This window comes from Lemur catta, chromosome 2 (assembly GCF_020740605.2).
Source record: "Lemur catta isolate mLemCat1 chromosome 2, mLemCat1.pri, whole genome shotgun sequence".
Lineage (NCBI taxonomy): Eukaryota > Metazoa > Chordata > Mammalia > Primates > Lemuridae > Lemur > Lemur catta.
In genome coordinates this window covers 116,076,494-116,092,054 of record NC_059129.1, presented here as the reverse complement: position 1 = coordinate 116,092,054, position 15,561 = coordinate 116,076,494, and the positions used below count along the sequence as shown (strand labels likewise).

Here is a 15,561-nt window from a genome sequence, read left to right as displayed (position 1 = left end):
TAATACCTATCTCATGAGATTGTCATGGGGGTTAAATGGTTGGTATATGTGAATTGCTTATATGCAAAGCATGCTCAACACTTCCTCACACATGGTAAGTACTAGATAAGTATTGGCTCTTAATGCTTTCAGTATGAATAAAATTTTAGCCCATTTACTGTGTTGTCTTTAATTATATTTTATTGGTACAAACACTGTAATTCAGGTTGCAAAGGATGTATCTGTGAGACTTCACCATGAATTGGAAAATGTGGAAGAAAAAAGAACAACGACAGAAGGTGAAAATGAGAAACTGAGGCAACAGCTCATAGAAGTTGAAATTGCAAAGCAAGCTTTACAGAATGAACTGGAAAAAATGAAGGAGGTTAGTATTTGATTATCTCATGGTGTGCCATATATTTTTAGCTCTTCAGAAAAGAATTCCAAGGAGTAATATGACTGTTAAAATAATTCTTTCTTTTAAGATTATAGGACAGTTTTTTGTCCTCACGCAGTATGTTAAAAAAAAAATACATGATTTCATACTAATATATGAGTAGCAATGAAAAAATTCTGACCTGAACTCTGTCTCTAACTTGACATACATGGGCTGTGATGGATGTTTCATCTCTGGGTCATCTAAATGTATGTTAATTAGATAAATTACATAGTGTACTAAATGCAAAGTGTGTGAAGAATATGAAGGAATGAGCCTTGTGTTAGTTGCAGGGAGTTAGTCCTATGAGATTACTGCTGAGTTCATAGAGCCATAAACTTTTAGGATGGAAAAGGCTACAAAGGCCATTTAGTCTAATCCATTCATTGGTTGAATTCTGTCTATAATGAAGCCCCCTTGCCCCTGATGCTCTAATACTTAGAATATCACCAGTGACTAGTCCTTGAGATCTTTTATAGCAGCCACTGCTATCACATCATAGCTCTGTTTAAAAGTTTTCTTTGTTTTGAGTTGAAATCTATTGAATAATGACTTTAACCAATATATCTTAGTTCTACCCTTAAGAGTCAAATTTCTCTTCCATGTTAGCTACTTGAAGATTCCTACCTTATTTACCCTGAGTCTTCTCAAAGAATAAAATAAAAAAAACAGAATCAGGACCAAAGAAAATAATTGGAGGAGAAAAGAAATTGAAAGATCTATCAAGAAGTAATTAGCTTTATGATAAATAGCAATTTAATTTTAGTTAAAACAATATTCTTTGAAAACTACCTGAGCATGTACAATGTAACTTATGAAAACTATTCTTGAGAATTAGCAAATGCACAAGTGGTCTTCTGAACAATTCCTCTGCTTGGATATGCAGAGTTCTAAGGAAAATCTTAAGCTTTCCACAGACACTGAGGTATTGAGCCACATGTCATAGCTGTGCTTATCTCAAAATGGTACAAAAATATATCTACAATGTAACAGTGAAAATATAGTCTGAGAATATATACGTGCTAAGACTTTGTAAAACATGATTTCAGTGGAGTAAACTATTTTTTTTTGATCTTAGTGTTTACTTATTCTTATATTATCCCGACTTTAAACATTTTTTAACATGATGAAATAGGGAAAATTATTTTAATGATATGAAATCCTTGGCTACTAGTTAAGAGTGACTCTGTGCTACAGTAGAAAAACGTACAAAATGAGAGCCATGTGAGCTATCTTCACCAGTAACTAACTGAGTGACTATAAAAGGCCTGTAATTTCTACTTGCCTTCATTTATTCATTATAAACTGTAAAGGTTGTTTTATATGATTCTCAACATCTTTTGCCACTATATAAGACTTTTTTCCTGAAATTCAGGACATCACCATTTAAAGAGCAGCATAGTATTTTTTCTAACGTTAAGAGATCAAATGTGAAATTAATATAGATATATGTGTCTTCAACAATAACTACAGTTGTAGTGTGTCATGTTAAAAGTGTCATTTCCAGGGCAAAAAATTAAGTAGGAAACTGTATTAGTTCTCCAGGGCTGCTCTAACAAAGTACCAAAAATTGGGTGGCTTAAACAACAAAATGTATTGTCTCACAGTTCTGGAGGCTAGAAATCCAAAATCAAGTTGTTGCTAGGGCTCATTCCTTCTGAGGCTGTGAGGGAAGGATCTGTTCCAGACCTCTCTCCTTCGCTTGCAGATGACCGTCTTCCAAATTCTAAATTCCCCCCCCCTTCTTATAAGAACACCAGTCATATTAAATTAGGGCCCACCTTAATGACCTCATTTTAACTTGATTACCTCTGTAAAGACTATCTCCAAATAAGGTCACATCCTGAGGCACTGGGGATTAGAACTTCAATATATGAAATTGGCACAGAAGGTGGGTAGGAGGGAACACACTTCAGCCCACAACAGTAGCAATTAATGGCGTCCTATGGGCAGGCTAAAAGAAAGTTCATCGTGAGTCTCATTAGGCCCCATTCCCTGTTCATACATCACTCGTGTTATCCCATATTCTTTGTCTATACAAAACAATGTCTATAAAAACATCTGAGTAAAAACAAACTTCACTTGATTACCAGATATTAAAAAGAAATACCTTGTAATTTGGTGTCATGTGAATGTTTTTCAAGTGGTTATCTGAAAAGTTGTATTTGAGAATGGCATAAAAGTTTTCTGATTTTCATCCTACATCCAGGAAAGGAAATGCTCATAGACTGTCCATTAGCTAGAAAGATGTGATCTCTCTCATCTTAAAATAAAAGCCAAAATAATCTGGCCACCAGGAAGGAGTAAGGGCTGGAATTTAGGAATGTCCTCAGGAGAATTTTAAAGATATGTTTCCTTGATTTTTTTTTCTCCCACACCTTTCCCTGTAACTATTTCCTCCTTCAGGGCTCTAATTCTGAGTTGAGAAAATACTATTATAGCACCAAGCAGTGTGGATATATATATTCATGACAAAGAGGCAATTCATATTCTCTTTGGAGTTATAAAAGCCAAATGCCAATCCCTGATTAGGAAATACAACAAAAATATAAAGAATTTAGGAGCATGTATTCAGGACATCAACTTTTAAAGTAGCCTTTCATTAAGAAAAATAGCATTCACAGTTTGAGAAGGTGGGTGGTGGCGGGGAATAGAAATAGGAAGGGAGAAAGAGAAGATAACAGTCTAAGGAATGCTACATGTAATAAAGGAAAAATGAAGAATATTATGGCATGAATATTTTATAATCATCCATTTGAGGTTGACCTTCATAGTATTCAAAACAGTGTGAGAAATAGAATAAGTAGTTTAAAAAATATGTTTAGAAATCAGAAATGTTTCAAATAAGATTTTTACAACAGTAATTCTGTTACCCTCTAAGAAGATAAATATTAAAACTGAGCTGCTATATAACAGGCTTACTCTGTGGGGTAGGGGTTGTGAGTTTCCCATTGGATGACTTGTAACAGCTTCAGTTATCCATCTGCTTCCTTGGTTGTAAAGTGAAAATACATTCAAGTCCTTGGTGAGTGTTAACCACATGGACTGTCATCCCTTTTGTCATTCTACTGGTGGAGAAAAATAGAACCAGGCCAAACTCTCCATTATGAGAAAAGATACTAGTTACAGAGTAAAATCATAAAATGTTAAATAGAATATACTAGAGAAGAGCAATCATCCAATCCTAAGAATTTAGTTCCTTGTATGGAGTCGTATAGACGTTGAACAGCGCCACTGGGACTAATAGACCATCTGCTAGAGTTTGAGACTGTTTACTAAGGGTTTAAGTAGCTCCAAGGGTATTAACCAGTTGTTCTCAGTGCTGGTGGCTACACAAGGTCCTGTGTGCCTGCTCACATCTATCTGCTTATCTTCTCCCCCTGAGCGAGTGGAGTAGGCACCTGGGAGTAAGAAGAATTGAGTAGAGGCAGGATGGAGGTAATTAGCTGTGTCTACTGCAACTCCTTGCTTGTATAGAAATAGCTGATATTCTGCCAACTGCAAACAAGAGGAACCGCTTAGAGTGCTGCCTTCAAATCTTAATAGCATTCTCATCCCAATTATAAAGCATTGATTGCTACTAGCAGTATGCTTTCTCACTGTAGAAAAATGCCTTTACCTTTATGTAACCAGGGGAAAATGATGGTGTATCTTTCAGCATCGTAAATGATGAGACAGACAGTAATTTTTGTAAAAGTTGTTTCATGCAAACAACTAGCTCTTTGAATGCCAGGATGGGTTCATGAACAAATAGGATAAAGGGAGGGTATGGAGGAGGCTCTAGACAACACATTTCTGTAAAAGGTGAGTTTTTGGTCCAGTTAAATTGAGGGTCATTGCCCTCATGAAGTTCTGCTGCTGTAGGAGTAAACATTATTTTCAAAACTTTGAAACTCTCTGTGCTCTTCAGGAGAGAGGGGTCTTCTCATGTCACTTTTAAAGTTGGGTGCTTGGAAAAAGCATTGATGACAGACATTTGAGCAAAGAAATCACCAACAGATGACCAAAGGGAAGAAAGAATAAGTGAGATGACGATAATGAGAACTATTTATCAGCTCTTTTTCATTTCAGAATAGGTATTCTGTGTTGTCCCTCAGCTGTACATAAGAATCTTAAAAGAAAATAATTGTCTTAACTTGTCCCAGTCTTTGCTCTGGAGGGTTCTTAACTGGTCTACTGCAATAGCACCACCTATCTTGGGACTTTTATTTTCTGTGTGCTTGGTTTATATATCCTATCTATTATAATGAACTTTTATTCTAGAACACAAAACTAATTAGTACTATAAATTTTAACAGTGGTGCCTCTGGTTTTGTTTTTTAGAGTCCATTGAGAGTGTTATCTATATACCCAGATTCTCTTTACAAACAGAACACTTTAATAGACAAATTTTTGTACGACACATTTATAATTACCAATTTATTTTCTTACATAAAATAAAGGACCAATCCTAACTACACTTGGTTCTGATAGGATATATTTATCTAAGTAATAAAGCGTGAAAAAGAAATGCCAAGCAATAAATCAGTGAAGCAGCAGCTCAAGAGACACTTTTCATGGGGAATTTCTTTGGCATGCAAATATTTTCCCCTGGTTCTGGTGGTTTTCTTAAAATTTGCGAACAGAACAGTAGTCACTGATATTTTAAGATGAACTGGCCATAAATATTTTTAAATGCATCAATTAAACACCAATACTTTAGTCATATCTTCTCAGAGCCAATAGTTTGTTGAATAACATAGGCAGGAATAATAAAGACTAAATTAAAAACAAGGAAGAGCATGCCAGGTAAGTATAGCAAAGCTTGTCTTCCAGGAAATTACCATTTGTTATGAATGCATGTTTAAAGATGTATTTATTTAGGAGTTATACATTTTATTGTTTTTTTTTAAAGACATTACATATGCAGCTGCATGCCCAAGATTTAGGCTTGTGTAAGTGGCTTTTTTACTCAAATGCCAAGCCCCTGGCAGAAGCAAATTAGTACACAATCAGAAATTGGTGGATTATTTTATGAAATATATTGAACTTTTCATAAAGATTTCAAACTTCTGGTTATTTACATAAGAATAGAGGTCTAAATGACACACCCCCACATAGTTGATCAGATTCTAGTTCCTTTTTTTTGGCTGAAATTTTGAACTTTATGTTCCTGAAACTGTAAAGCACTGTGCAAATACAGGTTTTACCTGAGTAAGCATCGCCAGTTGAGTACATTTGCAGTTCCCATCTAAAATATCTTTTGATTTTAATGTTTGCAATGTAATGGACTTCACAGAAATTGTTCAACACAGGTGTGTTTAAATGCTTTTTTTATTTGCCATTAAACCATATTCATGAGAGTTAAGTTTCCAACCCTGGACCCTGCTCAGAGGCCGGTTTAACATTATCCAAGGACTCTAGGCTGAACTTTGAGTGACCCACCCCTGAGAGAGCAGTAACTACAGTTTACCTGTGTTAAATATCTCCATGGAAGTATATTATTTATAGAGTTACCAAAAGGTTATTACTTCTCTGACTTCTGTGTCCAACCGACCTTAAAAACGGATTTGAAGTGGTTCACAATAAAATCATAAAACTATTGAAATAAGGGTTTAAAAATGAGGTCAAGTAAAAATTCTGGGAATCCAGGGGATGTACATTGTTATGTAACAGCTCTGAGTTTAGAAGCAATTAAGGCAGGGAAACAAATATTGAAAGAAATTCTTTTGTAGCTGTGACCAGACAGGGAAGCAACATCAAGTTTCCTGTGAAGCCTCTGGAGCAACCAGGAAGCAAATCAATTACAGTGCAGCAAAATGTTGACAATTATAAACGGGTATTACATGGCAACCACTATAGATGGATGAGCTTTCGAAACAATTGCCAGTTCTCATCTATATAATACATTAAGAATGAAAACTTTACAGAAAAGAAAATTAAGGCATTTTGTCACTAGCCATAAATTCAAATGTGGTTGATTAGAAAGTACATATGTCATCAATTCTGGAAATTGGCTTTGAGGCCTCACCTGTCATTCCCTGTGACTTTGGGCAAATAACTTGAAATTTATAGGCCTTAGGTTATTTTCTTGTATTTGTGAATACAGAAATTAAACTGAATGCTTTCAGTGGTCCCTATAAAAATGTCATTTGCTACTTTGTCAGTTATCTATCTCCATTCTCCCAGAAAGTTTCATATTCAGGTATGAAATTCAGTTTTATTACTGTTATTTAATTACTATAATTTTTTATATATTCAGTCAACAGATATTTATTGAAGAATAGTTTAATACCTGCTATAGTGTGGCCGTATACATATCACAGAGGATATAAAGATATAGATGGCATAGTGTTGCAGTAAACTCCAAGTTTGCATTTACCAAAGGGCCCTGCTAAAGAATTTTTAACCCAGGGAGTAAGACCTACAGTGATCTCTCTGATTGTTGCTACTGAGCATTCAGAGCCTGGTTTAATACTGTAGAAATTAGAACCGAAGCCCTGATGTGTGGGTCTGAGGACAAGTGGAATCTTTCAAATAATCTAGGCCATTCATTTTGATGTGGCCTTAGTTCTCCACCCTAGGAAGCCACAAAGATCATGTCGTGACCAAAGAATTCATCATCTTTCCCAGTAAATAAACCACTGTATTGAAGGATGGCACCTAAACATTCTAATTTGTGCAGAAAGTCTCCGAGGTGGGTTCTTTGACCATGCAGTTCTTGGGGTAAAATCTGCTCCTGTTTTCTGCCCCTGGAGGGCTGCCAGGCTCTCACCACAGAGGGTGAATTAATGCATGCTGATCCTCAGTCAAACATCCAAACGTTTGTATTTTGCTATTATTGAAACTTATTTTTATCCCCCATGACTTCTCTGATGTTTTTTGAAGTTACAAGTTTTTATATTTCAAAGAATATAATAAAAATCTCTTTGAGGCTACTTAGTCTTTGTATGCGTGACAGACATAATAAACCTCATGTAGAGTAGATGCCCATTAAACAACCTCAGTCCCTTCCTTAGGGGATTCCAAGAATGCAGCCATGAATTAAGTAGTCCATGCGGTACCTTTAGACTTCTGAGCAGTAACTAATGACACCATTCTCTACCACTCCCCTTCTCCATGGCCACCCTTGGCTGCCTGACAATGGCCTTGCCCCTAACAGTGGCAGAAAATAGCATCTCCTCTCTGTCTCAGCCTTTTACATAACTCTAAAAACCTATAAACTTTGATCTGACTTTAATGTAGCAAACGTTGGAATAACAGATAATCTCACCATGGGAGTAGTTCCTGCCATCAAGCTATTAATTATTTTCTAATAGAAAAGACAACCTTGTACAGGCTGTACTTTGACAACAACTACACGTACACATTCCTGTGCCAAATACTTTAATGTCCATCATCTCGTGAAGTCCTCACAAGATCGACCAGACTGTAAGCTCTACGAGGACAGGCCCATGCCTGTTTTGGTCACTGTGGCACTGTCAGCCATCAGTTCAGTGCCCAGCATGTAGACCAATAGACTGCTTTCTTCTGTAATATTATAATAATTTCATACTTAATTTGTGCATATCTTTTTCGTGCACTAGACTGTAAACTCCCTGAGGGTATAGACGGAGTCTGTCTTATTCATCATTATGTCCACAACAACCAGAAGAGAATTTGGCACAAAGGTGATAAGCAATAAGTCACTTTGAATAGAGAATAAATGGAACTGAGCAAGATGTTTCAGGTCCTGTTTCACAGAGAGAAAAAAAAAGGTGACTCAGAACCAGGGTTCTTTCTATGGTACTTAATGCAATACAAACAAATGAGAAGATAACAGGTAGGTAACTCCAGCCTCACCCCACTTGCAGAACTAGAGGTCTCCTGACCTTCTACAAACTTCCAATTCTCTACCCTGCTCCTCTCAAATCCCAGTTATCCCCCAGAAGCAGCAAGTCTTCCCTGAAACAAGGTCCCGTCTCAAAGGGGTCTTGGGAAGAGGAATGAGGACAGGAACGCAGAACAAGATAACTCTGACACCTTGGGCATCAGCTGTGCAGTTTAATTTCTATGTGCTTTGGTAAAAAAATGTGAAATGCAGGTTTAGGGAAGGAAAGAAGACTGCAGAGCTTGTCACTCCCAGAGACTATCCAGTTGAATTTGCTTCAAACCTTCATTGGGACAGTCGATTCAGCAGTTAATGTGGCTGGAGAGATATGGAAAATTACCCCAGGGCTGTAGTTGCTCAGTAGCCACCAGTGTCGAGTGCTAATTATCTTCCAGTCACTGTATCAGATACTCTATGTATAATTATGTTGTTAATAGTTATATTTTACAGCCACCTCCGCGTTCTTCCCACCCTGCAAATAGCCTACCTTCTTTAGGGACCTCAATACTCCTTGAATCTTCATATTCTGTGTCTCTCGTGATTCTTTGATCAAGCACTGAGAGTAGACTTCCAAGGTGTCTACAGGAAAAAATCGATGTTATCTCACAGAAAGGGAATCTTTGGAGAAAAAACGAGAAATATAGGGCTAGAAAAATGTTTTCAGGTCCGTCAATACTGTCTCCCTTTTTAAAGATATAATAGCTGTGTTATTTCAGATAAGTCACTTAATAGCTGACTCTCAATGTAATCACCTCTTAAGGGAAATAAGTATTTTTCTATCCAGTCTACTCACAAGGATAACATGAGATAATTATGTATGAAAGTGTTTTATAAATGGTAAGGTACTGTATCAGATGTTATTATTATTATCATCACATAGCTCTAGGTTAGCTGATTAAGACTTAACTCCTAGAAAGAATTTTTAAGTCTATGAGAGTGAAATTTTAGATCAGTCTAGGACTCCAATTCTTTTCTACAGGGCTTTGAATCGCTTTTGCTTTCTTGTTTTTAATGAATGTCTGTCACTCTCTGAACCTCCCCTTTACATCTTACTTCCTTATAAAGCCATTCTAACTTCTTCCACTTGTCCCAATGCCTCTTCCACCAGGTTTGTCTTTAGTTCTTATTGCTTCACCATCCATTATCTCACATTTGCAAAGGATTTGGGGGATGAAAATTTAATCTGGCTGCACTACGTGCCACTGCATTCGTCAACAGGGCTGACTACACTGACTTGTCTTGCTAAATGTCTCTCTCCTACCTTGCTGCTCTATAAATATGCTTCCTAAAGAGGAGAGCCTTAGCAGAGAGAGTAGGGCTGTTCTTTGATCAAAAGTATTCAAGCACAAGACAATTTGGATTGCTTTGTAGGTTTTATGGACTCCACAGCTAAATTCTGTGCTCTCTGAATTTAAGAACCATATTTCTATTTGACTCACATATACATACTGTTATACATACAAAAACCATCAATAAATGCTTGGGCAAGAGAAGAGGTTTTAAAGATAAGATTGCTATTGGCAGAGCTCATCTTTAGCTCCTTAAATTAGAATTTATTAATTTCCTTTGTTTTCCAATATGTGTGTTATTACTTTTGAGTAAATATAGTATGCAATTTCACTGTATATTAGGAAGTAGTTTCCAAATGAAAATTTAGTTATAGCTTGAAGATTTTATACTTGGCTGAATTTGAATGGTAATATAATATAATTATTTATTTGATGTTTCTATTCTAATTCCATTTTTACATATCAGGGTCAGTTAAGCTGATCTTTATCCAGATGGTAAATGACATTTGAAGATGACATTTGAAGATGTCATTTAGCCTCTTTCCTGACATTTTCCATTTTAGACTTATATATTTCACTTAATGGGGCCATTTGTATTCAGCATGATTCAACTTAGAAGCACTTAAAATTAAAAATTCAAAGTATTCTGTATTCATCTGCTGGCTAGCTCAGTTATTTCCAATTTGTCTGGCCAATTAATCATAGGTGTAAGTGGTTAATAAAATTAACTATGTTATTTTTTCTTTCCTTCACGAAGTTTCTTAGCATTACATTGGCTAAGCACCTTAATTAATAGCAGAAGTAATTAGACAACCCAATCATTTATTTTATTCAGGTGCATAATGAGCAACTAATGTGTTGGTATGTAGTCATCCACTACCTCCCTGGACATGGAACTTTATCGATAAAGTGAATCCATCTGTATGTATTTAGGAGGATCCATTACATGGAAAATGTTGTCTTTCCATATAGGTAAAATATAGCTATTGGATTCATTTATTTAGAGGTATGGCTAAATTTAAATCAGAATAATTTTGTCCTGTGATGATTCTGAAAGTGGTTATTCTATTTTTAATCCTACTGGTGTTAACTTTATTTTGTAATACATATATGATTTTCAATTTTCCCAATTACCAAAATCAAAACTAACGCAAGGAATTAAAAAAATTCTTTCAGTTAGTCTAACCCCTTAGACTACAACTTGGTCTTTGTTAAATTAATATGTGTTTATAGACTAAGATTGTTACTATTAAGTTATTCATTGTTATACCATATGGTTTTAATTTAAAAACTATCTTTTGCTTTTATATGCGATTTTGTAGTCATACAATTTCTGTGTATTCAAACAATTTTAGTATTTAAAATCAATGATTTTAAACCACCACTTCTACATTTCTGAGACCTTAATTTTAAATAATTCTTAATTGATTAGATAATAGATTATTTTTTAGGAAAAGTTTGTAAGTGTTATATATTCTGAGCTTTTGCACTTTTGAAAGTAGACTTTGGTTGACTTTACACAGGGAAGGCAGAATGGAATTATTGAGTAAAAATTTTTTCTCATACATATATTATTATATATTAACTCTGGCATTTGTTTTGCAATGGAGAAATGAGATTAGTCTGACTTTGATTCCTTTGTAGGTCAAATTATTTTTTCTCTACATGTTTTTTTTTTTTTTTTTTTTTGGAGACAGGGTCTCACTCTGTCACCTGAGCTAGAGTGCAGCAGCATCATCATAGCTCACCCAAACCTCAAACTCCTGGGCTCAAGTGATCCTCCTGCCTTAGCCTCCCGAGTAGCTGGGACTACAGGCATGTACCACCATGCCCAGATAATTTTTCTATTTTTTGTAGAGATGGGGACTCTGTCTTGCTCAGGCTGGTCTCGAACTCCTGGCCTCAAGCAATCCTCCCACCTTGGCTCCCAAAGTTATAGGATTATGGGCGTGAGCCACTGAACCCAGCCCCCTCTCTACATATTTATGAATATTTTTCTTTACCCTTTGTATCAGTTGGAGTCCTCCAGTAAGAAACCAGATTCACCCAAGATGATTCAAATGAAGTGGGATTACTCACAGTGGTGTGGGCAGGATTAAGGGAGCAAACCAGGGCTGGCGAAGCATTCAGAAAAGACTAGCAATGCTTGGAAACGATCACCATCCCTGAAAATGAAGACATGCCTAGGAAATAGTACTTGGAGGCCAGTGAAAACTGAAATTATGGAGTAGGGTCCACCCAGTGGGATCTATTGCCTGGAGTGGACTTAGCTACTGCCTAAGATATGCTGTTGAAAAAGTGAAGAAATGAACTCTCTCCTCCCACCTTCCATTCCTAAGCATTTCTACCAGTTCCTTCTATTGGCTAAACCCAATTAGGAGTAAGCTGGTGGGGTGGAGACCTGGGTAAATCAGGGTGCGGAGGTCAGGCTCCTGGAGCACAGAACAGGGCAGAAAAGGAGCAAGAATGAATCTGAGTAGCTATAGGAGAATAACCAGTTCAGAAATATTGCCTCGACATAGCTAGATGTTGGTCTTTGTTTTAAATATGTCCAGGACACATAAACCCTTTAATAAGTAAATTAACATTTACTTATTTATTATTTCAGAAAAGGTTTCTTGCATTATAGATTTGATAATTATGTGTACTCTATTTTTTTTCTTCTTAGCGTTTTCTTCACTTTGTATTCCTTACTATCTTCTCATCCTTTCATTTTTTAATTCTTTTCCTCTGCGTCCTTGGATAATTTCTCAAGTTTGTTCCCAGTATTAATGAATTTCTGCCATGTCAGTTTTGCTTTTTTAAAGATATGAGTGCAAAATTCTTACGTTGAATTTTAGTGTCCTTTGTGAGTTTTCTGATTCCTCACAGTTTCCTAGTCTTCAGAGATTAATCTCCTCTTATGACCTTGTTTATAGAAGCCATCTTCATTATCTCATTAAGAATGCAGTATTTTCTAAAACTATCTTCTATTTTTCATAGTAGATTTCAGAGATGTATTTTGGGGGTTTTTTGTTCTCTTCAGATGATTTTTTTATTGACCCAAAGCATTTTACTTTAACAGCTTTATTGAGGTATAATGTACGTATCATAAATTCACTTAAGTGTGCAATTTAATGGTTTTTAGTAAATATACAGAGTTGTGTAACCATCACCTTCACCTAAATTTACAACATTTCTGTCACTTCATAAAGATCCTTTGTGCCCATTTGCAGGTCCCCTTTGTTCTCAACCTTAACCCCGATCCACCCCTAATCTATTTTTTGAATCTATAGCTTTTATTTTCTGAATATTTCATATAATTGTAATCATACAATATGTGGCCTTTTGCATCTGACTTATTTCACTTAGATCAGTGTTTTTGAGGTTCATCCCTGTAGCATATATCAGTACTTCATTTCTTTTTATTCCCAAATAATGTTCAGCCGTATGTGTATTCCACATTTTGTTTATCCATTCTTCATCTAGTGGACATTGGATATTTTCTAATTTTACGAAAAATGTTGCTATGAACACTCATATACAAGTTTTTGTGTGGATGTGTGTTTTCATTTCTCCTGGGTAGATCCCTAAGAGTGGAATTTTTGGGTCATATGGTGAATTTATGCTTAACTCTTTAGAGAAAGTGCCAACTATTTTCCAGAGTGGCTGCACCATTTTACGTTTCCACCAGTAACAAATGAGGGTTTTAATTTATCTAGATCCTCGCCAATACTGATCACCCATCTTTTTTACTATAGCTATTCTATCAGGTGTTAAATGATACATCATTGTGTTTTTAATTTGTATTGCCCTGATGATGTTGCACATCTCTTCCTGTGGTTTGTTTCTTGTGCTTCTGTCCATCCATATGTCTTATTTTGTGCAATGTCTATTCAAAATTTTTTGCCCGTTTTTAATTGGGTTATTTATTTAGTTATTTTTGAGTTCTAATTTAAGTTCTTCATATACTTTGAACACGTCTTTTATGGGATACAAGATTTGAAAATATTTTCTTCTATGGTTTATCTCTTTACGTTCTTAATGGTGTGTTTTGAAGTGCAAAAGTTTTTAATTTTGATGAAATTCAATTTATATATCTTTTATTACTTATGCTTTTGGTGTCACATCTAAAAAATCTTTGCCTAAACTACAGGAAAATTCACTGTAATGTTTTTTTCCTAACAGTTTTAAGGTTTTAGCTCTTACATTCCGATCTAAGATCCATCTTGAGTTAATATTTGTGTATGGTGTGAGTTAGGGGTACAGCTCCATCTTTTTGCATGCGGATCACCAAATGCCCCAGCTCCATTTGTTGCAAAAACTATCCTTTCCCCACTGAGCTTTCTTGACCCAGTGCACTTTTATCTTCTTTCTCCTTTTTCTTTCTTTTAGAAAATGTCATCATTGAATGTCAACCATTCTTTGTAGACTTAATATTGGCTTAAGACATGCATGGTATAGCTTTTTTTCTTATCTTTGTCACTGTCCGCTGGCTATTAATTGCCCTCTCTCAGATCCAAAGGTGTGGAACAGCTTGATGTGTGCAATTGCAACCCAATTTCTGATGGCTAGTAGACATTCATCTAATTCTGGCCTATTTATCTGAAATAGGAAAGTCTACTACTGCAGCACTCAGGTACACTGACTTTGAGGAAGACTTGTGTCTTAGAAAAATTTGAAGCAGCTTGTAGTTGTTCTTTGCCTATCTTTGGTACATGAAAAACAATAAACGCCCACATAGGTGCTCCCAAGGCTTTTCTGCCTATGCTTCTACCCAAGAAACACCAGATAAGGAAAGACTATGTCTCATGAGTCATTGCACAATTAATCATCTAGCTCCTTTTCCCTGAATAGTTCCTACTTGTATTGGCATGGTAATAACCAGAGAGCTGCTGATTGTAATGTTGTCTGTGCAATATTTACACATAAAAAAATAGGGTTGAGGTGCAGATGTGTTGCTCCCTGGTTGGTTGTTTTTAAATAACTTTATTGAGTCTTATTTTGCATATCATTTAATTAATCTATTCAACTATACAACTCAGTAATTTTCTAGTAAATTTCCAATTCATACTATGACCATAAATCAGTTTTAGCACATTTTCATCACTCCAATGAGATCACTCATGCCCATTTACTGTTAATCTCCATTTCTTCCCTCCCTTTTGCTACCCCAGGCAACTGCTAATCTACTTCCTGTATCTATGGATTTACCTTTTCTATATATTTCATTTAAATGGAATCATACAATTTGTAGTCTCTTAGGTCTGGCTTCTTTCACTTAGCATAAGGTTTTTAGATCCATCCATGTCATATCATGTTATCAGCAGTTCATTCCTTTTTTATTGCCAAATAGTATTCCATTGTACAGATATCATATTTTATCTATCCATTCACCAGTAGATGGATATTTGAGTTGTTTCCAAGCTTTGATTACTAGGAATAATGCTGCTAAGAATACTCTTGTGCAAGTCCTTTGTGGATATGTGTTTTCATTTCTCTTGGGTATGTATCTGAGAGTGGAATTGCCAGATCATATGGAAAATTTATGTTTAATCTTTTAGTAAGTAAGATGGTGGCCAGGTGTGGTGACTCCTGCCTGTAATCATAGCACTTTGGGAGGCCCAGGCAGAAGGATTGCTTGAGGCCAGGAATTCAAGACCAGCATGAGCAAGAGCAAGACCCCATCTCTACAAAAAATGGAAAACAAATCAGCCAGATGTGGTGGTGACACACAGTTGTAGTCCCAGCTACTTGGGAGGCTGAGGCAGGAGGATCACTTGAGCCCAGGAGTTTGAGGTTTCAGTGAGCTATGATGACACCACTGCACTCTAGCTGGGATGACAGAGTGAGACCCTATCTCAAAAAGAAAAACAAAAAAACAAAAAAGAAAGAAAAGGATGGTTAGTTTTGATTGGTCTGCATGTCCTATTCTTCTGTTTCAGACAATAAAGGCTATATATTAGATAGATTATGTTTCTTGTTTGAATTCCACTGATGCTTTTGTTAAAGGAAAATTTTCTTGGATT

The 15,561-nt window shown here is 35.9% G+C and overlaps 1 protein-coding gene across 1 annotated transcript in view; it reads left to right on the top strand.

Moving 5' to 3' along the window:
* SOGA3 (SOGA family member 3) overlaps positions 1 to 15,561 on the top strand; it is a 56,943-nt gene that overhangs the window by 5,832 nt on the left and 35,550 nt on the right. Inside the window, exon 4 of the mRNA XM_045544327.1 lies at positions 206 to 364. Within this exon, the coding sequence (XP_045400283.1) occupies positions 206 to 364 (159 nt within the window). The remainder of the gene's footprint in view (positions 1 to 205; positions 365 to 15,561) is intronic.